Source organism: Eublepharis macularius, chromosome 5 (genome assembly GCF_028583425.1).
Source record: "Eublepharis macularius isolate TG4126 chromosome 5, MPM_Emac_v1.0, whole genome shotgun sequence".
Lineage (NCBI taxonomy): Eukaryota > Metazoa > Chordata > Lepidosauria > Squamata > Eublepharidae > Eublepharis > Eublepharis macularius.
The window spans coordinates 31902363-31928297 of NC_072794.1; the positions used below are offsets into that span (position 1 = coordinate 31902363).

Here is a 25935-nt window from a genome sequence, read left to right on the forward strand (position 1 = left end):
TCTCTCAGTTCTGAAGCCCAGAGTTATTGCATATACCAGTTTATAGCTAGGATACGGTTTGAGAACCCCAATGCTGGTTTCTGTTGATGCCCATTTAAGCAAATGTATCTCCCCAGAGGTTTCAGCTCAGACAGCCTTCAAGTCTTCAATGCAGGGAGCAGTGAGAAGAGTGGAAGAACTCGGCTGGCTCCCTCTCAGGTTTTTTTAAAAAAACTTGTTTTATGCTTCAGAAATAGGTTCAAGATCTCGGCTGCTGTGCTCTTCAATAAAGGCTTTGGGGAAGATGCCCACTTTCCCTTTGCACTGGCCCTCCAACCAGTCGTCATTCACTAGAATATAAAACATCAAAATCATGTTTCGTAACAAAACATCCATTAATGCTGAACATCTGGAAGAAGTTGTGGTTTGGAGTGCCATACACAGTCACTGAATTAGAAACAAGAGCACCTACAAGTTTTAAGACAACTTGAGGCAAAGTGGGATGGAGTGTCTGTACCTTTATAGTTGTACAGCAAGCAGTGGGACTTGGCCAGGTTCAGCTGCTCTCACACCTGCTCCCTGCTCTGCAACTGCTCGAGCTACAAGCACCCGTTTGCATCTGGTCACCCCCCTCTTTTTTGACCCTCAGCAGTGTTGAAAAGAACTAGAAAGGGGCAGTTTGACAGTACAGGTCTTCATAGAATAAAAATAACTGTGCATTAAGTGAAGATGAACGCTGTGCTGGTGACAAAGTATTGCTAAACAAGGAAGAAGATAAGGTTACAGAAAAGGGTTAAGTGTACCTTTAAAAAAACAACAACAGCATAATCCATTGAAACTGCTATCACTTTAAACAGAACTGACTTATTCTAAAGAGAGCATTTAGTATCTTTGAGGATACCACATTGGGTTGAGTGGACTCGGCGTGCAAGCTGTTGGACTGTTTATGACCCCCAGGCCTTGCCTGTCCACTTGCAGCACAGCCAGTCAATTTTAACAGTCTGGTCACAAAAGGATGGCTTCAGGAGCATTATGGCAAAGATGGGGTTAGCTTACTGGTAACACTGAAGAATCCCTTTTCCTTTAATATGGGAGCAGAGCCTGAATGAGCCATAGGAATGGGCCCTTTCAGAAAAACACTGGAGGATGCTGGAGAAGATGAGCCTCTTGCCCCATTCCTCTACTGTTGCTACCCTCCTCCTCTGCTACCTGCTGCAGGAAGCAAGGTACTCATTTGAAACCACAGCAGGTGGACAAGGAGTAGGGGGAGAGCCAGAGCCAGGAGGTGGTGCAGATGCCAGCTGGCTCTCAAAGCTTCAAAGGAGGCAAGCAGGACTTGCAGGTGGTCAGCTCTCAGACACACATCGCTCGATGGCAAAGAAACCCAGAATGAGGGAGAGGTATGGGCACACACAAGACATCTGCGGGTGATACCAAGGAAGTGTTGGGAGGTACAACTGCAAGGTGGTTAAGAGAACCAGCCATGGGAAAGGAAGGAAGCACCACCTTCCTGGAAGAAGGGACAGCATATGCATGCATTTTGATTATACTTGATACAAGCTGTGGTTAAGTGTGCAATTCAGCCACAATGTTATGCTTTCTGGCTTGACTCCTTCATTCAGCCAAGGAGTTTATATTTAACTGCTTCTTAACTCCTGTAGGTGGAGCTATTAGATTCATTTAGCTCTGTAACAAGCAATGCTTGGATTAAGACTGACAAGTGACCACCTCTGCTTGAAGGTTGCTACAGTGGAGTAAAGGTCTGGGGAAGGGAGATTCAATGGATGTCTTCGTGTATGCTGTACGTGTACAGCAAGTAAAACCATGCTGCTTGGAATTTGCTTACCTTTAGAAAGCACAAGTATTATGTCTCCCTTCTGGAATGCAAGGTCTTCTGGCTGGCTGGCTTCATAACTGTATCGTGCTACAACCTGGTTTGCTTCCATCTGTGTTGGTATCTTCTGCTGAATCTCCTTGTCGTCTTTCATCCCTGGGGAATCTTTGTCTGCCTGATATAAGAAAGCACCAGATGTAAGCCTCTCATCCTTTTCTTAAAGAGCAGTACAAAACTTACGAAGCGGATTTATGTGGCTGGAAATAATATCTATGGTGAAGTATTGCAGACAGCCAAACATGAACTTCTTCTTCAGTAGGAATGAAAAGCAATTCCTTCTTGGTGCAAATCCTGGGCCTTCTAAAGATACAGAGCTCTTTCCTGACTCCCTTTTTGTTTCCATGTTATCATGTTTGTGGCTGGAGATCCTGAGCTAAGGAGGGATTGAGCAAAATTGGTTCAGAAAATCTTGGCTTAACTGTTCATTGGTGTATGCTTTTTCCTTTAAAGCTAAAATCCTGCATCCCCAAACTGCTTACTTTTAAAGTATAAGAATTACCTGCCTTTAGAGGTCACCTGCTCTGTATGAATTATGCCTCCTTAGGGTATGGGGACTTCTTCAGAACTGAGAATGATTGGATCTTGTAGTCATGGCCAACAGAGAAGTAGCATATTATTCTCTCCCTCTCCACTTCCCCAGCATAGGCTGACAGGAAGGAAGCAAAATTCAGCAGATATGTTGGACCCACGAGCCTTTCTTTTGCATGGCACATTGTTTGGGAATTGGAACTCTAGGGGAACTAGAACCATAAATTGTGCCATAAGCAAGTTTGAAACAAAAAGCTAGTTCACGAACATGGGGCAGAGTTAGAAGTAAGGGGGAACTGTTGCTTTGGAACACCCACCCACCCAAATATATACTTCTAGCAATGTAGGTCTACTAATATATTTGTTGTTTGCATACCACCCACTCTTGCTTCCATAATCTCACCTTCGAATTTACCTTTCTGGAAGGGATGTGATGCTGTGTGTGAACTCTTGTGCTGAAGATGCCAGAAAAGAGGAAAGTGTGACAACTGAGGAACTTAACAGCTCCCATGCAAACAGTACAGTAGCATTGTTTGCACATCAGGGGTAGAGCAGATATAACCACCTTAAAATCCTTTACTTTCACATTGACAAATGGGAGTTTTGTGACCCTGTAACCAGGTTTTTCATTCTAGCATAAACTTTCAGGGACAGGAGCCCATTTTGTCATAAATACTTATGCCAGAATAAAAGCTTGTTAGTTTAAATTGCTCCAAGACTTGCATGTGTCTGTTTGCAGCAGCCTAACTCAGCTACCCTTCTGGAATGGTTTTTATGTATGAGTGTAGCCAGTCCAGTTCTATGCAGAGTTACTCTAGTTTAAGCCCATTGATTTCAAACCACATAGGATTGCCTTGATAATTATGCTGGTGGTAGAAAGTGCTGTCAATCCGTAGCAAGCTTATGGTGACCTCAGGGTTTTCAAGGCAAGAGATGAACAGAGGCGGTTTGCCACTGCCTGCCTTTGCATTAGCAACCCTGGACTTCCTTGGTGCTCTCCCATCCAATTACTAATCAGGGCTGACCCTGCTTAGTTTCTGAGATCAGATGAGATTGGCCCAGTCTGGACCTTCCAGGTTGGGGATAATTAGACTAACGGCGCTATATTCTGTTCATTCTCTGGAATGGAACCAGGTCCAATTGGGGAGGGAGGAGAGAAGCATCACAAGTAAACGAAAGGCAGCCAAAACCTCAAACTACATGTAGTCCAATGGGTTTAAATAACTTGAACTATTTAAAAAGTGCAGTAAATAGCACATGCCCACCAATTTGTTTCTGAGTCAGGAAACTCGGAGCCATTAAAACAAAATTACGGCAGTAATTGACAAAAAGGAGTGCTACAGCTTTATTATATGGTATCTTTGAATACCTGGGCCAGAACAGTGCAAGCAAGTTTTGTACCAATTTTCATTGGATAGGATCTTTAATAAGGGCTAAATGCTTGGATTTCTTTTTAAAAGACTGGAGCTTCAGTAAAGAACCCCGGAATAACCCTTAGTAACCTTTGGCAGTGACTTTTTAAATGCTTGAAATTTGTATTTGGGCCTGCTCCTATCTTGCCCCCTGTAATTCTAGTGCAAATCCTACATTTTTTTTTTTAAAGCATATTTTGTGACAGGCTGGGATTCAAAAAACAGTGCAACTAGTTCCACGCACCCAGAACATTAATAAGCTGGTTTGTCATACAGCAGCCCTTCCTCCTCGGCTCCATGGGAAAACTGCCTTTGAAATAGGACTGGCTTTCCAAGCCAGAATATAATGTGGAGGGGAAGGAAGATGGAAGAAAGAAAAAGTCACTAAACTCACCTGTTCTATACACTTTCTCTTGAATTGCCCATTTGAGTGTTGACAGTGTGAGGGTTTGGAAGGGGGGGTCATGATTGAAGGAGGAAATAGAGCAAAAAAATGTTTTTGTTCGTGTGCTTCTTGCTATGGGCTCAATCCCACATGATAGGGATTGCAATTGGATTAGCTGCTGTGTAATTTAATTGCAAAAAGCAGCCACAAGGGAGCTGATACGGACTTGGGCTCTGGCCATCAGGAAGGGGGATGTAACCCTTCCCTAGCCAGAGTGTTTCCCTGGGCCCTCAAGGATGATTTAAACTTCGGGTGTTTGTGATGGGGGAAGAGGTACACAGATTGTTCTTTTCTTCTCTACTGGGCCTAAAACAGCTTGAGCTGGGCCACTTTCAATCGGGGAAACAGTGCAGAAGGCAAGAATTTATCAAGAACCCCTTTTTATGGTTTGACTAAATCAAATGTCAGGAATGGATTTGATTTTGCTTTCCCAGTGTCAAGCCTGGATATTTTCTAGCATCGTGATGAGTCAGCAAGTTCAATACAATCTGCAACTGATTTGCAGGGAATCTCTCCATATGTTATCTCAGTAAAGAACAGGTTTGTACTGAGAAAGGGAGGGGCACTGAGAGTACCCGTGTAGGCATCAATACAAAAAACAGGAAAAACCTAAATACCTTTAGACTGGTGTAATTAAATAAAATGTTAGAAATGAAGTTATATTTGTATAAAGCCAACAAGCACTTTGGCCCTTTTAAAATTGTTGGGTTTGGCCCTTTTGTGATAGTTGGGTTTTGACTCCTTAATTCTGCTCTGCTAGTGGAGGTGCTTTCCTTTGGCAGGGGCAGCTGCCCTGTGCCCTGTGCTGGGAGGGGCCTCAACTATCCCTAGCCCCACTCCATCTGGGGCTCAGGCAGCCAGCTTCCAGCACTGGCTCCTGCACAATGGAGGGGCTGGTTCTTGCTTAGCTCCAGCAGGGGGTAGTGGCATTGATTCTGGGGCCCCATCCAGGACTTTTGCCTGGGGCCCCAGAATCACTAAGACAACCCTTGTCCTCCAGGATTTATTTATTCATTTATAACCTGCCTTTCTCCCCAATGCAGACCAAAAGTGGCTCCCATTTCTCTTGTCCATTTTTTCCTTCACAACAGCCCTGTGAGGTAGGTTAGGCTGAGAGTGGCCCAAAGTCACCCAGCAAGCTTCTATGGCAGAGGGAAGATTCAAACCCAGGTTTCCCAGTTGCTAGTCCAACACTTTTAAACACTACACCACAGTAGAAAGTGGTTTCCTCTGACAGAAGGGGTGACCTTGTATTAGAGGGAAAGTCCTTTCTGCTGGAGCAAAGCACCCTGGCTAGCAGAACAGACCTGTGTGCTTCAACTCCAGAGCACTAGAAACAGAGAGCTGATGTAACAGAGTGGAATACTACCTCCATACATTTTCTTTGGCCACAATCAAGAAAGTTAGCAAATTACTATGTTAAAAAAAAAGAGGAAGATGAGTATTCAATAAGAGGGAGCGTTTTTTCTCCCGTGATTGCAGAGTGTCGGGCGTTTCCCCTTCGAAGTATACCGTTCCTTTATCTGGTCTTACCCACCGGATAGTTGCTGCACCACAGTGTCAAGCAGTAGCCCTGGGCGTGGCTCCACACTGTCTTCATGGTGTCCTCGCTCAGAACCACCAGCTCCTGGCTGTCTCTTGGCCGGTAGCTGAATGGGGGGGGGGAACGGGGGACAGGGACAGTGTGAGACCAAAAACATCCCACTCTTTGAGCCGGATAAGGGCAAGGCTGGGTCATCTTCCTTACCTCAGCCTTGTGTTTTGGGATGAAAGCTCCAGCTTCTCACAAACCTTGTCCAGGAGGCTGCTGTAAGATTGATCCAGACGGGCTTGCAAAGCTATTGTGTATTTATAATGGACTTTGATGACGTATGGTGTTGGGATAGCCACGCTAATGACCTGCAGGAAGAGAAATGTCAGAAGGTGTATCAGCCCTGCCCAAACAACAAAGCAGAGGAGACGTTTCTGACCCAGCTGTCTGCATCAGAGGAAGAAAGGGAATCCGTGACCCATCTTTGTAGGCTGACAAACATGTCTCTCTCTCCTGGCTTGCTTGCAACATTTTTATCCCTCCTCCATTCAGGATGTAAAAAGGGTTGCTCCCTCCCTGTTTTATCCCTGCAGCAACCCTGTGAGGTAGGTTAGGTTGAGAGTGAATGATAAACTTTTTACATGTTTGAAAAATAATTTTTGACTTGACAGCGCTGTGCCTCGGTCTGCATGGAAATTCCTGCCATGTGCCCAAAAGAAGGCCTTGATCTTTAATTCTAAGAGTGTGGCAGGTGGGAGGGAGGGCAGGGAATGTACTCTGCAAAGTCTCAGGGGCAGTTTTACCATATATGCTATTACTTTATACTTTTTTGTCTAAGGAAGAGGTGTGGCCAAATGGGGAGGGCTGTGGCTAAAAGTAGGTGGGTAAGGCTCCAAGGCTAGCAGCACCTACCAAAGATTTTGTCCTTAGTCCTACTAGTGGTTTATTACAGCAAATTCTAACGTGATAAACCTCTAATGTGGTCCTCAGCTGAAGTGTGGTTTGGCTGAGGTGACCTCTTCAAAAGTAGACTGCCATCTCTCAAACTGAAAGTTCATTCAGATCTCAAAATAAAAACTGAGATCTTAAGTTGATTTGGTTTTCTAGATTGCCACATTCAGACTGAGAACATGAGGCTGTGGGAACTTTATTTCTCTAAAATGTGTTTTGGTTCTGTAAGGGGCACAGTTACCTAATGTACAAATGCACTGGCCCATCTATCCTTTCCAAAAACTAGCAGTGTGAAGAAGTAATTACCTCAGGTGGTCGTCTTCTTTTGCCTGTGGGAAAAACAAGATAGTTCTGAATAGACAACAATAAAGGCACAGAACATCAGCTAACTGTGGCTATATCTGTACATGGTTGTAGCTGAAATTGTACGCTGTGGTTCACTTCAGCAGCCCCCCCTCTCCCCTCCACATGCACACACACACACACACACACACACACACACATCCAGAAGCTGGCTGTCTCTACAGAAGTAGGAGAGAGGAACTGAAAAAGGATTGTGTGTACATCAGGCTGCAGGGGGATAATCACCTTTTTTAAAAAAGAAAGAAACCCCTAGCACCTAGAAGTGTACCACAGGAAGGAGAACATGGAACCAGAAACTCCCTGATGTAGCAATTTTCTACCAGCAGAGAGTTTTGTGTGTGTAAAGTGCTGTCAAGTCACAGGTGACTTAGGATGAGCAGAGGGTTTTTTCCTTTTATATAGAGGCAAATCCCAGTAGAGTAGCTGTATAAGTTTCCTGTAGGAATGCTTGACACTTCCTGGTTTGATTTACGTCCTGTTGGCAGGTCATGAACACACATGATTTTTTGATGAACTGTTTTTCAGCCTGTATTGTGGGTGTTTGGCAGCTTGCTTTAGTGTACTCCTTCCTAACTACAGCACAGCATGATTTGTTTTTTCTGTTTGTGCATTCTCACACAGGCTGATTAAGTTCTACTGCCTCACTTCCTTGCTCCATGGCTCACTAGGCCTCCTGGTCTTTTAACTACTATTTATCTCACTATCAGTGCAATCTAGACTGGAGTGACTCTTCTTAGGATTACGCTGTAAGTCACAACAGGGCTTTTTAAAAAAATGGTAATGGTTATTATGATTGTGCGCACTAACATTACAATGATCTCCTGCTATGATCTACTAGTTTCCCTGCAATCTCTGTTTTCATTTATTTAAAAAGTAAGTCTTTAGCCCTTTTCATTGCAGAGAGAAAGGGGAAATGTGCATGCTTTATAGCAAGGGTTTGTCTGCCGTTACTGACCTGGGGAAGGCTTATTGGGCCGTTCTGGAGCAGCAACACTAGGTGGAGCTGGAATGTTGTCCAATTCTTCATGGCTTTCCTCCTGCATCAGACAGAAGCAATGTGACAAAACTCTGACTTTTGTACCCTAGACATCTAGTTGGTCTAGTAAGGTGCTACTGGACCTGAGTGTGACAAATGTAACTGTGTGTAGTAGTGGAGCTTCAAAAAGGCCTGCTGTAAACAGGATATCACACAGGGAGGCCTGAGTTCAAATCTCAGTTCAAGTCTGGACTGGCCTGGAGGCCTTGGACAAGTCGCTATATCCCAGCCTTAATTTTCATACTGAGAACACTATTGACCTACTCGATCAAGTCTTTGCTGAGGACAAATGAGAAGCAGATGGTAAAGATAATACGCAAATAAATAAAAATAGCGCTGGAGCAAAATTTTACGGATGGTGCAGCTACCATCCAGAAAGGGAGCTATATGTATTGTTCTCTTCTGTTGCATTATAGAATGGCAGATGTTACATTTACCAATTTCCTGTGCGATATCGTTGGCAGGTGGGAGAAAATACAGTGGGTGCAACATCAAGATCTGGGTAAATAGTCCTAGACTTTATGAGGCACAGAACTACTGTATACCCAAAGTCTAGTTCCAACCTAACAGCTACTGTTATCTTACCCGGACAGAAGGCTGGTTCTGTAGTTCCACCGGTTCCAGATAGTTGCAGGGCACAATCCCTTGCTGTACAAAAAGCAAAATCCAGAGACTGGATGAGAATTAACTATGTCAGATCTGTGGACTCAGAAAAGGCTCCAAGGAAAGAAGAGGTCTTGCCCATTTCGCCACCTCAGAAAGGTCTCTTCTCATCCTTGAATTAATAACCAAAACATTTTATTTCTGTTTTAGCAAACCAGTGTAGACTCTTTTCCCTGAAAAGGGTGCTGGAATAACTAGGTGGGGTTCTGGCAATATTGAATGAGCTCTTTCGCACTGCAGGTGCAGCTCTGCTCACTGAATGGAACTCTCTCATGACTAGAACTTCACTAACAGCAGTGGGAGGTGGGCTGGGCTGCAGTGGAAATCTCATGAGAGCAAAAGCATCGGTTCTATGAAAGGAACAAGGTGAAGGCTCCAGACCTTCATTTCTTTCATCCCAGGACAACTTTGCATGTTCATTTCTCCCTCTATGGCAGTTCCCCACCACACTAAGAGGCAAAGCACAAATCTTCTGTCTTTTATTAACATCATGCTTTCAATATACAGTAGGACGTAGCAGCTTTCCTCTAGTAAAAGGCCAAAATATGAGCTTGCAAGGCCACGGAGTGACTATTAACATGAGGCTCTCTGGAATGACTAAGAAATGTGAGCTTTGCATGAAACAGGAGAAACTGACTGGAGATGGTTCTCTGTATGGAAATGTTCTGTGCCCTCGAGAGAGACTCCTTCCATATTGCACTAGGGCTGGGCAATATCCCAAAAATACACTTCAGTATTCTTGGGATATTGGGAAGGCCATAAATACTGGTATTTCTGATATTTGGATCCTCCCACCATAGTGGTTTGGTTTTTCGATCCAGGGTTTTTTTTTTCTTCATGATTCCAAAGTTAACAGGGTCCATTATTCTCTCGGGAAATCTTTGCAGGGGGCTACAGTGACTGCTTGTGAAGCAAATAACACCAAAATTGGAGCAGAGTGAGGGCTGCCTGTCCACTAACGACCCTCCCAAGTTTCAAGTGGGTCAAGGGGTCCAATTCTACAGGCCCCTGAACAAGGTGTCTCCTCTACTTTCTATTGTTTCCTACTCAAGGGGGCAGAAATGCTATCCTTTCTCCAGAGCAAAGAAGCCTTAGCCAAACACACAAGAGTAATCACAGACCAAAACCCTCCCAATGCAAAAAGAACCATCCGAACCAATGCCAAACCAGAGAATCTCATCAGAACCAACCTTGTAGCAGGCAGCAGAGGAAAGACACAAATTCAAAAAACTGCCTGCAGCCAGGCCAACATTTCTTTGGGCTGTAAGAGAATTGCCATGATGGGACAGGCATCTGAGCTGCCCCTAATGTGCAATGCCATTTGCCTGTGAAAATCGCCTCCCTCCCTCGTCTTTACCTCGGAAACGTCCAAAAGTAAAAAAAAGCTGCTGCAATCTATAAAATGCCAGCCCCACTTATTCCCAAATATTTTTTGGAATAATCACGGTACGAATACCATTATATCCGAGAATCTGAGCTATAGATCCAGATTTCTGAATATTCCAGGAAAATGCCAATAAGGTATTTTCCAGGTATATTTTCAAACTGGAAACAAACACATATCCCTACCTCAGACCCTAAACCAAGAACCTTGGCAATGTCACGCTGCCATACCAACAAACATACCAACAAACTGCTCTGGCCAAAGGAGGAAACTGCCAGGAAACCAGGCAGGAAACATCTTAACAAAATGAAGCCAAAGGAAGTTGTGTGGTGTTGCCTGACCCTCGCTTCTAAATGCTCCAAAGTCAGAAACATTCACTCAACTCAGCAACCAGTGGAGAGGGCTTCAAAGAAGGGAGAGGCAAGATTCAAGAGGTAGCCCTGACATTCGCTGCCCTGAGCTCCTGAAAGGAAGGACAGGGCATAAGCATAATAATTACGAACAAGGGCCTGTTTTCTCACAATGAGCTCTGAGAGCACTATAAAGTCAACGGGTAACTCCAGAAGCATGTGATTCAGTTCAAACGTATGGGAAAGCAACCTTAAAATACCACCAGCAGTGTATAACCATGGGAAAAGCAGACATCTCCTTGACATTTATTCTCGCTGGCCTTTATACATACCTTCCCATTAAAAACCACTGTGGCCCAGTTGTCTTTCTCCTTCTTCAAGACAAAAACAATGTTTCCAGGAAGGACTTGAAGCTCTTCTGTTGTTTCTGGTATAAATTCATACATAACTCTGTGAGGGGCTCCTTCCAGGGCCCTGTGCGAGAAAGCAACAGATCGTATATCATTATTATTTCCCAAATTATCTTCCTCTTCTTTCCATCCCACTGGGACACGTCATACAAATCCTGTGTTCCAACTGATTCTGGGGCCTGGGGTGAGCTTTAGGTCAAGTCTCATAAGAATATAAGAGCAACCACAATGGCTCAGACAAATGGTGAATTGAGTTTCAAATAGCGGCTAACCAGGTGCACCTGGAAGTACTAGAAACGGGCCTACAGGTCAAAGCCTTCCTGTGTTGCTGGTATTCAGAGGGGTGCTGCCTCTGAACATGGAGAGTCCATTTAGTCATTGTGGCTAACAGGACTAACAAATCAGTCCTCCATAAAACTATCTCATCAAAAGTTGTACTAGTGGTTATCACGGTGTCCCACGGCAGCAAAATTCCACAAGCTAATCACTCTTAAAGTGAAGAAATCCTTTTTTTGTCCTGAATCTTTGTCCTATCAATTTCATCAGCTGCCTGAAAATTGCAGTTTTATGGGGGAAAGGAAAATGTTCTCTCTATCCACTTTCTTTCCTGTCATGCATAATTTTACAAATGTCTATCATTGAGGGTTGCCAGGTCACCTGTGGCAACGGGCAGGAGATGGGGAGGTCAGGTTGGCATGAACTTATTGTGGGGGGCTCACACACGATCATTGTCCCTGTCTGATGACATCACTTTTGATGCGACCTGGAAGCAATGGCATCACCCTGGGGTCTAGCAAGTTTTCATACAACCCTGGGGTCAATTCTTTAGCAAGTTTTAAAGAATTGGCCCTTGCATGACAGTGTCGCTTCTGGGTCGCAGTGAAAATGATATCATTTGTGTGGGGAGAATGATCACAAGCCCCCCGCCATTTTGTTGGCCTGCCTCACCTCCTCCTGCCAATCAGCTGGGTACTGCTAGGCAGGGATCTTAACTGCAGGAGATGGGCTGCCATAAGTGGGCAAGCCTACTATCACTGCCCCCACCCTAGTCGTCTCTTCTCTAAACTAACAAGTCCCAAACTCCTCAGCCTTTCCTCATAAGAAAGGTACTGCAACTCCTTGGTCATTTTCCATGCCCTCTTTTGCACTTCTTCCATCACTACAGTATCCTTTTTGAGAAACGACCAGAAGTGTGCATGCTGTTTAAAATACAGGCACACCATGGAGCTAAAGAAAGGCATTGCAATGCAGCCATCTTGTCTTCAAGCCCTTTCCTAATACTTTGTAGCATGCCATTTTCCTTTTTCATCGCTGAGGAGATGACTGCAAAATAATCATCACATCACGCTGACCCAAATTCTGATCTTAGATCGTAATAATAAACTTGAACTTGAAAAATCATCACAGTGGGGGCACAGAGTAGGCAAAGAAGGAATCAGATGGGGGCTTCATTAATTTATGCGTATCTGCTCAGAGGTCGTCCTTGAGTTCTGGATGCATTTAAAATCTAATATATTGTTGGTCTCCTGGAAGACTCAGTGGTAAAGCATCGGCGTTACATGCAGAAGGTCTGAGGTTCAATCCCCGGTTAAAAGATCTAGTAGTAGGTGATGTGAAAGACCTCCGCCTGAGACCCTGGAAAACTGCTGCCAGCATGAGTAGACAATACTGACCTTGACAAGCCAAAAGTCTAACATAGGATCACTCTAAACATTACTTCCTTCGTGAGTTCACCGTGGAGCCAAGCTGGGCTTGCACAGACACACAGCAGCTCTGAGGAATGGCTTGCATGAATAAAGGAGAGCCCAAAGCTGCCTCCGGGGGGGGGGGGGGGGAGGGGATGCGTCTTCCTTTCTCTCAAGTCCTAACCATTTCCCCCATGCAAAAACTCTGTGTGTGTGTGTGAGAGAGAGAGAGAGAGAGAGAGGGGAAGCAGTTTTTCTGTTTTGGGGGCCACATACATACACAATACCTCCACGTGCAGCAGCAGAAATGGGAAAACTCCCCCTCCCCATGCAGTTTTTGCACAGGGGAAAAACCTTGAGAAAAAGGCAGGAGCTTTTCCTACCCTGACGGCAGCTTTCTGAACCCATTTGGGCTCTGTTTTTTTCATGCAAGTTGTTTTCCAGAGCTGCCTTGTGTCTGCGTGAGCTTGGGTTGGCTCCGTGGCAAACTTGTGAAGGAAGTAATGTTTAGAGTGACCTTCAATCTAAGGCACTGCCGTGTATTGAGGGGTGGGAAGAGCAAACCAATTTCTGCAAACAACTGATTTTGCACTCTACAAATAAATTTCATATTTTGAGTGTCTTGGTTTTTTCCTCTTTAAGAAGATGATGATCCCATTACATACAGACTCTTATCATGCAATTATGTCAATAAAGTACATCTAAACCTGGGTTTATTTGAATCATTCCTTTGCAGTTGGTCTCATGAGACTATGGCTGAATCTATTTCTGAACCAAACTGAACTTCTCAATATGGATATTTTTTTTTTAGCTTATTTATCTTACCTGAGTATTTCTGGTGTTTTGGGTCTGGGAGGTGGTTCTGATGCCTGCAAATACACAGCATGTTTTGGTGTTAGATTCTCCCCTGCACAGCAGTGCTCTTTGCTCTTTTCTATCTCAATATAGTAAAGAGTCCAGTAGCACCTTTAAGACTAACCAACTTTATAGTAGCATAAGCTTTTGAGAGCCACAGCTCTCTTCATCAGATGCATTTGATGAAGAGTTCTGTGGCTCTCGAAAGCTTATGCTGCTATAAAGTTGGTTGGTCTTAAAGGTGCTACTGGACTCTTTACTATTTTGCTCCTACAGACTAACATGGCTAACTCCTCTGGATCTCTTTTCTGTCCCAGAAGCTGCACCGCACTCAGAATTTGGGATGCTCCTTTTCTAACATTGCTGATCATGGGGTGGATGCGTACTTACAGACACAACGTCCACAAGCAGCCACTGTGTTCCCCCACAGGGGGTCATGCAGAGATGGGGGGTAGGGTCAGCATGCTTGAGTGCCTCCATGCATTCACTCAACATCCAGAAAGGGGTATATATACCAGGCTCATATTTCCCATACACAGCTTTTATCATATCCCACCTTTCTGTCAGTATGGACTTCAAGGCAGCAGCTGCAAAGCTCTCAGCAAGTTTCCATCCAAGTATTGATGGATTCATCCTCCTTCACTCCACCAAGGTTGCTGCGTCATGCGCCCATGGACCTTTTGTTTCTACTAATAAGGGGGCACCCCTCCCTCTCCAAAAGGAAATCTCTTCTAAGCTCTCCTGCAGTTTTTGTACCTACTTGTATTTTTTAATTAAAAATTTAAATTAAAATTGTACTATCAGAGTAAACTAGAACCTCTTTATTAAATCAAAATGGTTTAAAGTGAGTCATTTAAGAAATTAGTCGATGAAATGTTATAGCCCTAATTTGAAATAATTCTGGGAGGCAATTTTTTTTATTTTTAGAACTTGACGTCACCATGATCCCTGAAAAATATGGGCATTGCATGACATTGCCCACTTTGTCCTATAAAAATGTTAAATCTTCCGCATTAGCAGCAGACCATGTTGGCAGGAGGGATGCAAGCAGACTTTTAACAGCAGGGTGGGTCAATAAAAGCAGTGCTCATATGATCCTGGGCTGGGTGTTGGAAGGCTATTTTTGTGTGCACCGAGGTGTACAATCATTAACAATATGAGTGGCTGGCTGATAAGAAGTGAATCGATCTTACCTGGGGTTGAAGGGGAGCGAAGCCTGAAAACTCATCTTTGTCAACCACAGAGGCCACAACCTGGAGTTGAATGGAAAAACATTGCTTTATTCTCCCTAGAAAATCGAAAGTGTGTGCACTCTGTTGTTCCGGTTTCCCCTAGTCCATTTACATAAATCTCACTTCTGAAAATACAAACTAAATTGCCAGCAGGTTCAGGTTAATACTATGTTTTGGGTAATATATGAACTCAAAAAACAAGGTCACAGATTCTTCAAGTTGGAGACCCCACCAGGATATAACGTCTCCATCCAATGGCTGTTTAATATCATTGTTACCTTGTAGTTTTGTTCAATGAATCCCAGTCTGAAAGCACCTTGGATGAAAAGTAGTAGCCACTCTTTTAAGTATTAGCAAAGGTAACATTTCTAATACCTTGGATTTATGACTAAGACCTCTGCCCAAAGGTTGGTCAGCCACTTACCTTCTTTTCCATCTCTGCCTATTCATTTTCCTTCCTTTACTTATCCCACAGCAACATTAAGGTTTCCTAAACTCCCCACTTAACTGAATCTTATCATGAATCTTCTCTACAAATGCTGAATCTGTGCTAATTTTCCTAGGATATTTCATAAGCAAAGGTATTAAGCAGCAGTACTGCAGCCCAAGCTCTGCTCATGACCTGAGTTCGATCCTGGCGGAAGCCGGGTTCAGGTAGCCGGCTCCAGGTTGACTCAGCCTTCCATCCCTCCGAGGTCAGTAAAATGAGTACCCAGTTTCCTGGGGGTAAAGTGTAGATGACTGGGGAAGGCAAGGGCAAACCACCCCGTAAAAAGTCTGCCAAGAAAACGTCGTGGTGCGATGTCCCCCCGTGGGTCAGTAATGACTCGGTGCTTGCACCTTTACCTTTTTACCTATTTCAATAAGCACAATTAGGGTTCTGGCTAGAACTGTCAGCTTTTCAACCAGGCTCCATAACCTTTTGCAGCTGAATGCTTGGTGGCAACTGGCAGGTGGCAGAGCTGATTTCTCTGCTGAGAAAAAAAAAAGGAGCATCCACTGATTTCTGCACATCAGACAGGCACAAGCGCAGTCCAGGCCAGTCTCTGCTTCTGGTCATTTGAAACATGGGTCTGATTTGAGCTGAATGAAAGTTTTTTCCCCTAATGAATTCATCTGGGGCGAAGCTTGCTCATTAATTTCCCTTCTGCTGCTGATGGACTTCCTACCGTGGCTTTCCCCAAGTAATCTTTCTTCTCCAACTGGGCCACTTGTCTTTCATTGGGCCGAAACAGCTTCCCGTCCGGAATGGCGATGGGTTCAAAAAGTCTCTGCTTCTGCACGTTAAACACACACAAAATCAGTCACTACTCCTCGCCCCCACGTCTTTCAAAATGCAGTGGGAAATGTCACGTGACTGTAAAATCTTCAGATGCTGAAGGGCACGTGCTCCAAAGTAAGGCTACCAAATAGAAAAGAGGGCCAGGTCCCTGCTGTAACTGTAACAGTTGTCTAGAAGAGTGGATCTCAACAAGTACAGCTTTTCTCGTCCTGGCACAACAAATTGCACCTCCTGAATTTCCCTTTGCTAGGTCTCAACAGATCTAGGGTTGCCAGGTCTCAACATGTGACCCAGGGTTTCAGAGGTTTGACCTGTTTCCTGAGGGTCTCCTGGGGAAGGGGTTAATCAGGATAGGCAGATAGTCAAAAGGTCAAGTTGTTCTCCTTAGGGCCAGGGCTTTTTTTTTCTGGGAAAAGAGGTGGTGGAACTCAGTGGGTTGCCCTTGGAGAAAATGGTCACATGGCTGGTGGCCCCGCCCCCTGATCTCCAGACAGAGGGGAGTTTAGATTGCCCTCCACGCTGCAGCACGGAGGGCAATCTAAACTCCCCTCTGTCTGGAGATCAGGGGGCGGGGCCACCAGCCATGTGACCATTTTCAAGAGGTTCCGGAACTCCGTTCCACTGCGTTCCAGCTGAAAAAAAGCCCTGCTTAGGGCCTATTCCTAGCCTTCCCATCTAATTCTAAAGTTTAAATCACCCACATTTTCCAGCATAGCAGTATCTGTTGGCCAATTGAAACTGCACGCTCTTGTAACCTCAGTTTACCTCAGAACTATACAAGAGAGGGGGTTAACAAGGATGGGCGCTAATACAGATACTGTACTCATGCACATCCCACACTGATTTCAGACTATAGGTTGGATCCCTGAGGAAAACTTCTGTGTGCGCAACAGTCTTCATGTAAGTAGAAGCATTAGAATTGCTTCTCACTTTCCTCCTGTGTGTGCTGTGTAAAATCTACCGTATCCCCACTATCTGTTCGATGTGCAAGACACAGCACCAGGTAATTCATCCGATACAACTGAAGAACCAAATTAAATGCAACTGTGAACCGTCTGTTGTACATTCACTTGCTCTGTATTCATATTGTTAAATTCATTAAAAATTATAACCATAAACTATGTGTTGCTGCAGCTGCTGTACTACTTCTCGCACAAACGGAACTGCACTGAGTCCATTTCCCTTCCCTCTCATGTGTTGCTGGATCCAGCCCAACTTGTTGTAAGTCTTTAAAGACGATCACTTTCCTCTCATCATGCTTAATCTCCTTTGCCCTATATAAAGCTGAATACTATGCATGTTTTACTCCGAAGCAAATTTAAATAATCCCGTTAGTTGAACAGAGGAGGGCTCCAGCCTCAGGCCTCTCAGGCCCTGCTGCCACCAAGACTCACCTCTCCTGAAACTCAGACTGATTCTGATCCTGCCAAAATTAAGCCAGGAAAAAAAAAACCTTCAGGGAATAGAATTGGAGTTGCTCAGAGAGCTTTTCAGTGTCACAGTGAGACTTTAGTCTGCACAGAACACAGGAATATGAGTTCCTCCTTGTGCTACACAAAGCTGGTTCAAGTTAGAACCACAGTGTGTATAAAAGTAGGTGTCCAGTAGCACGTAAAAGACTAACAAAAATGTATTCCAGCATAAGCTTCCATGACTCGGAGCTCACTTAAGCACATGCACAAAGTGATCTAGCGTTAGGCAACAGACCACAGAAAGGTATGGGAATGTTACAAAGAGAGGGAAGTTTAAAATAATATCCAAACAAAAGAATTCACTTGGAGTGGATGAAGACTTCTCCCAATTGTTGCATGATCTTCATCCACTTGGAGTAGATTGATGACTCTTTTGGATATTGTTTTAAACGGCACTATCTTTGTAACACACACACACCTTCCGATCTTTTTGTCGTTGGCAGCTTTGACTATATTTATGTATCTATCCGTCTAATGGATTTATTCACCATTGCAACTGATGAACTGAGCTCATGAAAGCTTACACTGAAATAAATGTTAAGTCTTTAAGGTGCCGCTGGACTCACATTTTATTTTGCTGCTATCGACTAGCGTGGCTACCCTCCTGGAACTGCAATATGTCTATGATTCCTATGATGACGATGCCCATATATGTGTGAAATAGCTGGTTGTGCTTGCAGTGAGATTCTCTGTCTCAACAAGAGCTCAGGCAGATCCTCACAACCCTATCCTATCTTCCTTAACAGAACGACCCCGAAATACAGATGACACATGCATTCTCCAGAGCTACCTGACCCTGGATTATGAGCCTGAGATTAATTTTCCAGCCTTTCCTGTGTTTTCTTACCAGGATGCATTCCATGGCCTTGTCTATTTTGTAGTGCCGTGGCTCCGTCTTCAGTTTCATCGCCATGGTTAAATGCTCTTCAGCCTTTTTCCAGTCTTCCAACTTAGCATGGGCAAGAGCTATATTGTATAACACCTGCCAGAACAAGAGCAGCAGAGTCAAAGAACCAAAATCCCAATTATTCTCATGGAGCGCTAGTAAAGTTGCCGGCTCCAGATTGGGAAATTCCTGGAGATTAGAGGGGTGGAACCTGGAGAGGGTGAAGTTTGGGGAAGGAAGAGTCTCAGCAGGGTATAATGCCAGAGTCCAGCCTCCAATGGAGCCATTTTTTCCAGGGAACTGATCTCTGTGGCCTGGAGTTCAGTTGTAATTCCAGGAGATCTCCACCCACCGCCTGGAGGCTGGCAGCCATTAATGCCAGACTGGGAGTTGTGGTTAGAAAGCAGGTTTTGGACTGGGGAAACCTGGGTTTGTATCCATAAAGCTTGCAGAATTATTTTGGCGTAGATTTGCTCTTCGCTTAACCTACCTCTGTGGTTTGTTGTGAAGGCAAAATGAGAACTCAAGCTCCTTGAAGGAATGGCCACAATATAGTATATGACTGTAGCCAGTGTTGTGTCATGGTTGGAGGGTTGGACTTGGGAGATCTGGGTTCAAATCCCTACTCAGCCATGACCTTGGGCCAGTCACCCTTTTTCTCAGCCTAACCTACCTCATTGAGGATAAAATGGAGAAAGGGAAAACTAGGTATGCCACACTGAACTCTTCAGAGGAAGGGCAGGATAAAAGTATGTCTGAAAGGTAGATCATTTACGAACCCAACAACCCAGTTTCCACCCTCTTGAGGATTTATTTATTTTATTTATTTCTGTTATTTATAAACAATACAATAGGCTATGGATGGCAGATATTTAAAAGCAAGCATAAAATCAAATACAGAGATGAAACATTCCTGAAACAAAACTTAGTCAATTTGACATGACATATTAAACAATGCAGAAATTACCCAATAAGAGCATATCTACATCAACAGACAATATCCAGTAGTACAGTCTACAGTCCCTGGTCCTTTACCAAAGCATCTCTCTGAGCGATTTCTTATAGCACAGTCTTATTACCTGTGTAAAAAAAGCCCTCTTGAATAATTCAGTTTTGCATAGTTTGTGGAAAGACGGCACACGGGGAGTTTTCCTGACCTCTTGAGAAAGGTGGGAGCCACCACAGACAATGTGCATATAAGGAGAACTATTTATTTAGCCCATTTGTAGTGTGGTATCTGCAGAACATTTCTCACCATTTCTGATTAACTGCTCCTCACTTTGTTCAGCAAGGTCCAAACTTACCTCACAAGCAAACAACTTAAACTGCAGGCCCAGGATCTTGTAATCTATTAGGCTGTTTCCACGCAGCCGAGCCAATGCCTCTTTAAAATCATTAAGTGCCAACTGATAACTGGAAAACAAGGGATATAGTGATAAGTGCTTCTGAGGCAGGCAAAATAGACACCTAGCAGACTGTCATTCTAGAATCAACACACCTTGGACTGGAAATTTGAGGGAGACCTGGGAGAGACAGGTGGGTCATTTGCAATGGCATGACATCACATCTGGGGAAAAATGCAAGTAACATCATGTCTTTCTCGGAATCACTAGACACTCTATGGTAAAACCATAGAGGTTTTTGTGATTCCTAGAGAGGCCTTGTGTCATTTCTGGGTTTTCCCCAGAAGTAACATCATGCCATCAGCCCCAAGGCCATTTTTATTTTCCCTGCTGCCACTCAGGGCTGAGCATCCCCCACCCCCATTGAGGGGCTGGCATTCCTAGACTTACCATTATTAGGGTTCCCAGGGGCCTGCTGGTGGCGAACAACCTCCCGGGGGGTCGGTGGGAGATGGCAAGCTCCCAGAGGTTGCCTGCCATCGGCAGGCACCTCAGGAATGTGCACCGTGATGACGTAACTTCCGGAAGTGCGGGTGCCACGCCAGCTGCAGGAGCGTTCCTGCGCTTCATTTGGGGCTGATTTGGGTCCAATCAGCCCCACATGCAGTATGGGAGCGCTTCCATGGTTGGCATGACGATGTCATTTCCGGTGGTGACATCATCGCACAAGCACCAGAGCGCATGTATGCGAACAGGGCCTTGCTGCTGGGATGAGGTAAGTGCCAGGTTTCCCCCCCCCCACACACACACACTCTTGGCGGGAGGGTATAGGGACTTGGCAACCCTAACCATTATGGCTACGTTAGTCTTCAGAATAATGATTTCCTCTTTAATCATCATAGGCAGTACTCCATTTGGAGCCATCTTCAGGAATCACAAGTGCAGAAAATAAATAATTTGATCCTGGGTACAAAACGAATGGATCATTTTGAAGACCTTAGCTAGTTAGCTAGCTAGCTTTCTCTCTTACTTTCAGTATCTAATCTTTATAGATAAGGTAATGTCTGACAAAATCTTTTAAGCCAAAGGCAGGCTCAGGATAGGGTTGCCAGCTCCGGGTTGGGAAATTCCTGGAGATTTAGGGAATCGAGCCTGGTCATAGGATGCAGCTTCCAACCGTGTAGAGTTTGGGCTATTCTGATGCAGCATTTTCTAAAGCACTGGGTACATACGGCTCTACTTGCTGACTAATCAGAAAACGAGTAACATTATAAGTTATAGCAACATCTTATGTTCTGTTCTGTTCTGTTATGATTCCTTGTTTTTTAAATACCAACAATATGAGTTCTTCCGGAAGAGAAAAAGAGTAAATATGCTACTGATTTATGGGTTGGATCCTACAACTCTTGTCTGGCATCCTTCAAGAATTACTTTTTCCGATAGAGAAAGGTTTCCCCTAATGAAGAAAAGTCTTTGTTGAAGCAAATCCTCCTTTGTTGGTAGAAAACTTGGTGAAAGGGAGTCACATGATCCAACTTAGTAAGAAGCAGTCACAGGATCCAACCGTATGTCATTTAATATTGTGTTACTAACTTCAACTTTGTCCATATAGCTAGTTTAAAATCTCTTGCCTCATTTTTTTCTTTAGGCAGTTTTGTTCCATTAAGAAAGAAAGGGAAACCCTATCGGGTATAAACATTTCCAAAGATCAAAATTTCCCCACCCCTTCCATGTGTTGCAACTCACTTTTCCATCCTGTAGGCCACAGTCCCTCGCTGGAAGTAGGCCACTGCTAAGTGTTTGTCGCAGGCAGTGCTCCTGGTAAAGGCCTGTAGGCAACAGCAGTAATTAACGCACAAGCCAAAGTGGTTTCTGTCCCAAAGCAAACCCACAACATCTCAGGGTTCCCGGAAGTTGATGGGGCTCAGTGATCACCTCTGCAACGGCCTTAGGTGAGGCCTACTTTTCAGTTTGTAGGGTTGCCAAACTCCAAGGAGAGGTAGCTCCGGAAAAAGACTTGAAACAAAACAAAACCGGGCATCTGTCCAACCAACCGGAGGTATAGTAAACAGGTTTTTTTCTGGGAAAAGAGGTGGCGGAACTCTCAAGAGGGAAATGAGGAAGAAACACACGGGATTCTTTGAAATCGTATTATTTGCAAGCACTATTGCCGAGTATTTTCAAGAGGTGCCGGAACTCCGTTCCCCCACGTTCCCCCTGAAAAAAAGCCCTGAGAGTAAATAAGCAAGGAACAATATAATCTCAGTTAAAAAGAAAATCATAGGATATTTATACAGTGTAAAGTGCCAGGGCATCAGATAAATGAACTCATCTTATAATCAATTAAAAAGGTTTCATGCAAATATTTCTTATAAATACAATACCTAGAATTCTATGAAGCCATCAGTGTGCGTATACATACCATTGCATCAATAAATACAATAAATATAATCCAATAAATACAACAAATATACATGAATACACAGTATACATGGCCAGGCCACTATATATGGCTACTTTCAAAGTCTCTGAACATCAGTACAAAAAAACCTCTTCTTTTTTTCTTCATCCTGGAATCTCTGCAAAAGAAAGGTTTCTTTGTACTGATGTTCAGACTTTGAATAGCTGCTCCCATCCGGCCAGAGGCAGTCCAGGATATAACTCAGTCCCAACGGGAGATTGCGAAGCAAAGCAGGTTGAAATAAGGCTTTAAAAAAATATTGGGCAGGACTAGGAAATAAAGATAAAACGCGGAGCTCAGCAGTGATCGTCCGTGTCAGTCGCCATATTGGGCAACTCCTGAGACTTTGAATACAGGCCATGTATACTGTGTATTCATGTATATTTGTTGTATTTATTGGATTATATTTATTGTATTTATTGATGGAATGATATGTAGAGGTACATTGATGGCTTCATAGATTCTGTGTACTGTGTTTATAAGAAATATTTGCATGAAATCTTTTTAGGAGATTACGTGATGAGTTCATTTATCTGATGCACTTGGCACTTTACACTATATCCTATGATTTTCTCTTTAAGTGAGATTAGTGTTCCTTGCTTATTTACTATACCTTCGGTTGGTTGGGCAGATGCCTGGTTTTGTTTTGTTTCAAACCTCCAGGTGGTGTCTGGAGATCCCCAGAATTACAGGGGATCTCCAGGGCACAGCAATCAGTTCCTCTGGAGAAATTGGCTCCTTTGGATGATGGATTCTATGGCATTAAATCCTACTGAGGTCCCTTCCCTCCTCAGCCCCCCAAACTCTCAAGGAATTTCCCAACCTGGTCCAGGCAACCCTAACAATTTGCTACCCACCAAGATGTTCATAACCTCAAGCCATGTATGGCAATAAACTCATTTTTGCTGTTTGCTTGGGACTACAAAAACAAAGGTTGGCAGTACCATAAATGGCTTAATCATAGCCAAATATCCACCATTTTATTGGTCTAGGCACTTGGAATGAGGCTGTAGCTCAGAGGTGGTGCATCTGCTTGGCATGCGGAAGGTTCCAGGTTCAATCCCTGGTATCTCCAGTCTAGGGCCTTTTTTCAACTGGAACGCAGTGGAACGGAGTTCTGGCACCTCTTGAAAATGGTCACATAGCTGGTGGCCCCGCCCCCTAATCTCCAGACAGAGGGGAGTTTAGAGTTCTTGAAAATGGTCACATGGCTGGTGGCCCCGCCGCCCCCTGATCTCCAGACAGAGGGGAGTTTAGATTGCCCTCCGCGCTGTTCAACGGAGGGCAATCCCCTCTGTCTGGAGATCAGGGGACGGGGCCACACTGGCCATGTAACCATTTTCTCCAAGGGCGATTTAAGCTTTAAAAAACTCCCCCCTTGTTCCAGCTGACCCAAAGTGACGTCATTGTGTGGTCCTGAGTTCCACCACCTCTTTTCCCAGAAAAAAACCCTGCTCCAGTCAATAGTAATAATAATAACAATAACATTCGATTTATATACTGCTTTTCAGGACAACTTCACTCAGAGTGATTTACAAAGTGTGTTGTTATTATCCTTACAACAATCACCCTGTGAGGTGGGTGGGGCTGAGAGAGCTGTGACTGACCCAAGGTCACCCAGCTGGCTTCAAGCAGAGGAGTGGGGAATCAAACCCAGTTCGCCAAATTAGAATCCTGCCACTCTTAATCACTACCCCAAAGTGGTTCGGTAGGTGATGTAAAAAACCTCTATTGAGACCCCAGAGAGCTGCTTCCAGTCAGAGTAGACAATTGTGACCTCAATAGACCAAAGGTCCAATTCAGTACAAGGCAGTTTCATGAGTATGAAACCATGTTTTGTCTGGTAACCATCATCAGAGTCTCAAAAGTCAGCCAACACCAGACTAGGCCATGCTGTGCCCATAGCCTGCTGGAGTTTGATTTCATCACGGATTGGCTAGACTGGGCCCTGACTCTGCCTAGGACCCTCCAGTTAGTGTGGTATTTCTGACCAAGTTGGCAACCCTACGTGACTGCTTTGGTTAACAGGTCCAGGTCACCTTCTCAGCTCAGTTTGAGTTTGTGTTGTCATAGATAATGCCATTAACTAACTTTGTGTCCTTGCTTATGATGGGCTCTACTCTTCAAGGGGTTAGCTTGCTCTGTAAGACCTACACCAACCCACATTTGTCATATTGGCTTGTGGGGCTTATACTGCCTGTGATCTCATAGATCCACTTCGACTGAACGATAAGGACATTTTGCACTTACTTATACCTTGTTCAAGGCTGAAGGGACAAACACATTTTTTGGCTCATTTAGTGCTCGAGGATAAAGTTAACTTAGATGTTTACGTGTCAGTGGAAGGTTCAAGCACTCCTGTGTCAACAGCCATCCTACACATTCTGCACTAGTGTGGTGTGATTCTGAATGCTTCCACCTCAGCCTAAGCAGTTCAAGATGGGTAGGCCAGAGTAGAAGAATTTATAATGGATCACTTCATACTGCAGGTAGGAGCCAATATGGTGTACAGGCAAGAGTGATGAATTAGGCCCTGAGCAACCCAGGTTCAATTCCCTGCTCCCATGGTAGCTTGCTGGGTGACCTTGGGCCAGTCACACTCTCTTAGCCTAACCTACCTCACAGGATGGTTGTGTGGAATAAAACAGAGGAAAGGAACATGATGTAGGTTGTTTGGGTTCTCATTGGGGAGAAAAGTTGGATATAAATGAAGTAAAATATAAAAAAATATAAAATATACATTTGAAATCTTGCCTGTATAAAAAACTCATTGCATGTAGTTAATTAGTACATTAGGAAAAAGGTTACACTAATAATTTCATTCTGATTTGCTAGTTTACCACATGCTGTTTTTTTTTTAAATGTCGGGAACATTCAGAAATAGGATACCCCATTTAGAAGCTATAGTAGTGGTACTCACTCAGGGGCTCACAGAGAGCCACATTCACAACTACCATCAACCAAAAGAGCCACATTGACTTCCATACCTAGCATGAGGCCTTCATCTCAGGAAGTCTCATACCATACCTGTTCTTCTGGTGGCAGCCGTTTCAAGGTGTAAAACGCTTGCCAACCACAAGGGCCTTGCTTACTTTTCCAAAACAAGAGGCAGGTGCCACATTAGGGAACAGTGCTCAGAAGAGCCACAAGCCGCATGTTAAAGAACCACATGTGGTTCTCAAGCCTTTCTACCAATTCAGTTCTCCACATAGTTTTATTTAAACCATAAAATGATATCCTGCTTGTTTTCAACATAGCTCTCTGGCTGATCATGTCCCATTTAAATCAACTTTGGTTCAACATGAACCTAAATCTGTTGTGAGTTCTCTGGCTATGGCCCCAGGCCTACCTGTTCAGCCAAGATCAGCAAGAATTTTAGAATTCACTCACCTGCTGTGCCTCAGCCAAATTTCCCATCATCAGGTGGATGCAGCCAATGTTAAAGCAGATTTTGGAAGAAGGATTCTGGATTGAAGTGAAAGTATCCAAAGCGGCTGTCCAGTTTTTGCAATCTGCTGCAGACACTCCCTCATTCCAAAACCGGATTGTTTCTGCAAGTGACATTGTAATTCAGAGATTACCCAGAGATTCCTCGACAATATCGTTCTGCCGCGTCTCAGACCCTTTTTACTGAGCATGCAGCCGATGTGGCCTTATGTGCCTGTAGTTCTGCAGTTCCTCTGAAAGAAATGTTGCAAGCATATCAGGAAGTGTCCCCACTTAACTAGTAACTGAAACAGACCCACTGCGAGAAGGGAAGTAGCACAACACAG

The 25935-nt window shown here is 44.2% G+C and overlaps 1 protein-coding gene across 2 annotated transcripts; it reads right to left on the reverse strand.

The window, feature by feature from the left end:
• Positions 1-214: 214 nt before the first annotated feature.
• On the reverse strand, positions 215-25935 carry NCF2 (neutrophil cytosolic factor 2). Of its 2 annotated transcripts, none has more exons than XM_054982004.1 (15): positions 25553-25935; positions 21448-21530; positions 19663-19771; positions 18320-18454; positions 15888-15995; positions 14680-14739; positions 13457-13500; positions 10869-11010; positions 8725-8787; positions 8059-8140; positions 7047-7069; positions 6006-6157; positions 5796-5907; positions 1826-1988; positions 215-329 (listed from the first exon to the last, which is right to left on the reverse strand). In XM_054982004.1, the coding sequence occupies exons 1-15, from the start codon at positions 25724-25726 to the stop codon at positions 220-222; spliced, it is 1560 nt and encodes a 519-aa protein (XP_054837979.1). In that variant the 5' UTR covers positions 25727-25935; the 3' UTR covers positions 215-219. The 2 variants fall into 2 exon arrangements, 1 of the variants encoding a protein (XP_054837979.1); XR_008597130.1 differs by having other exon boundaries at positions 243-329; positions 6050-6157.

What these genes read in the sequence shown, in the direction of transcription:
- NCF2 (XM_054982004.1), bottom strand. Translation starts at nt 25,726, where the DNA reads ATGTCACTTGCAGAAACAATCCGGTTTTGGAATGAGGGAGTGTCTGCA. An exon ending in ATTTGGCTGAGGCACAGCAG is followed by an intron (nt 21,531 to 25,552) that starts GTGAGTGAATTC and finishes TGTTGCCTACAG; the next exon opens with GCCTTTACCAGGAGCACTGC. An exon ending in AATACTTGTGCTTTCTAAAG is followed by an intron (nt 330 to 1,825) that starts GTAAGCAAATTC and finishes TTTATATTCTAG; the next exon opens with TGAATGACGACTGGTTGGAG.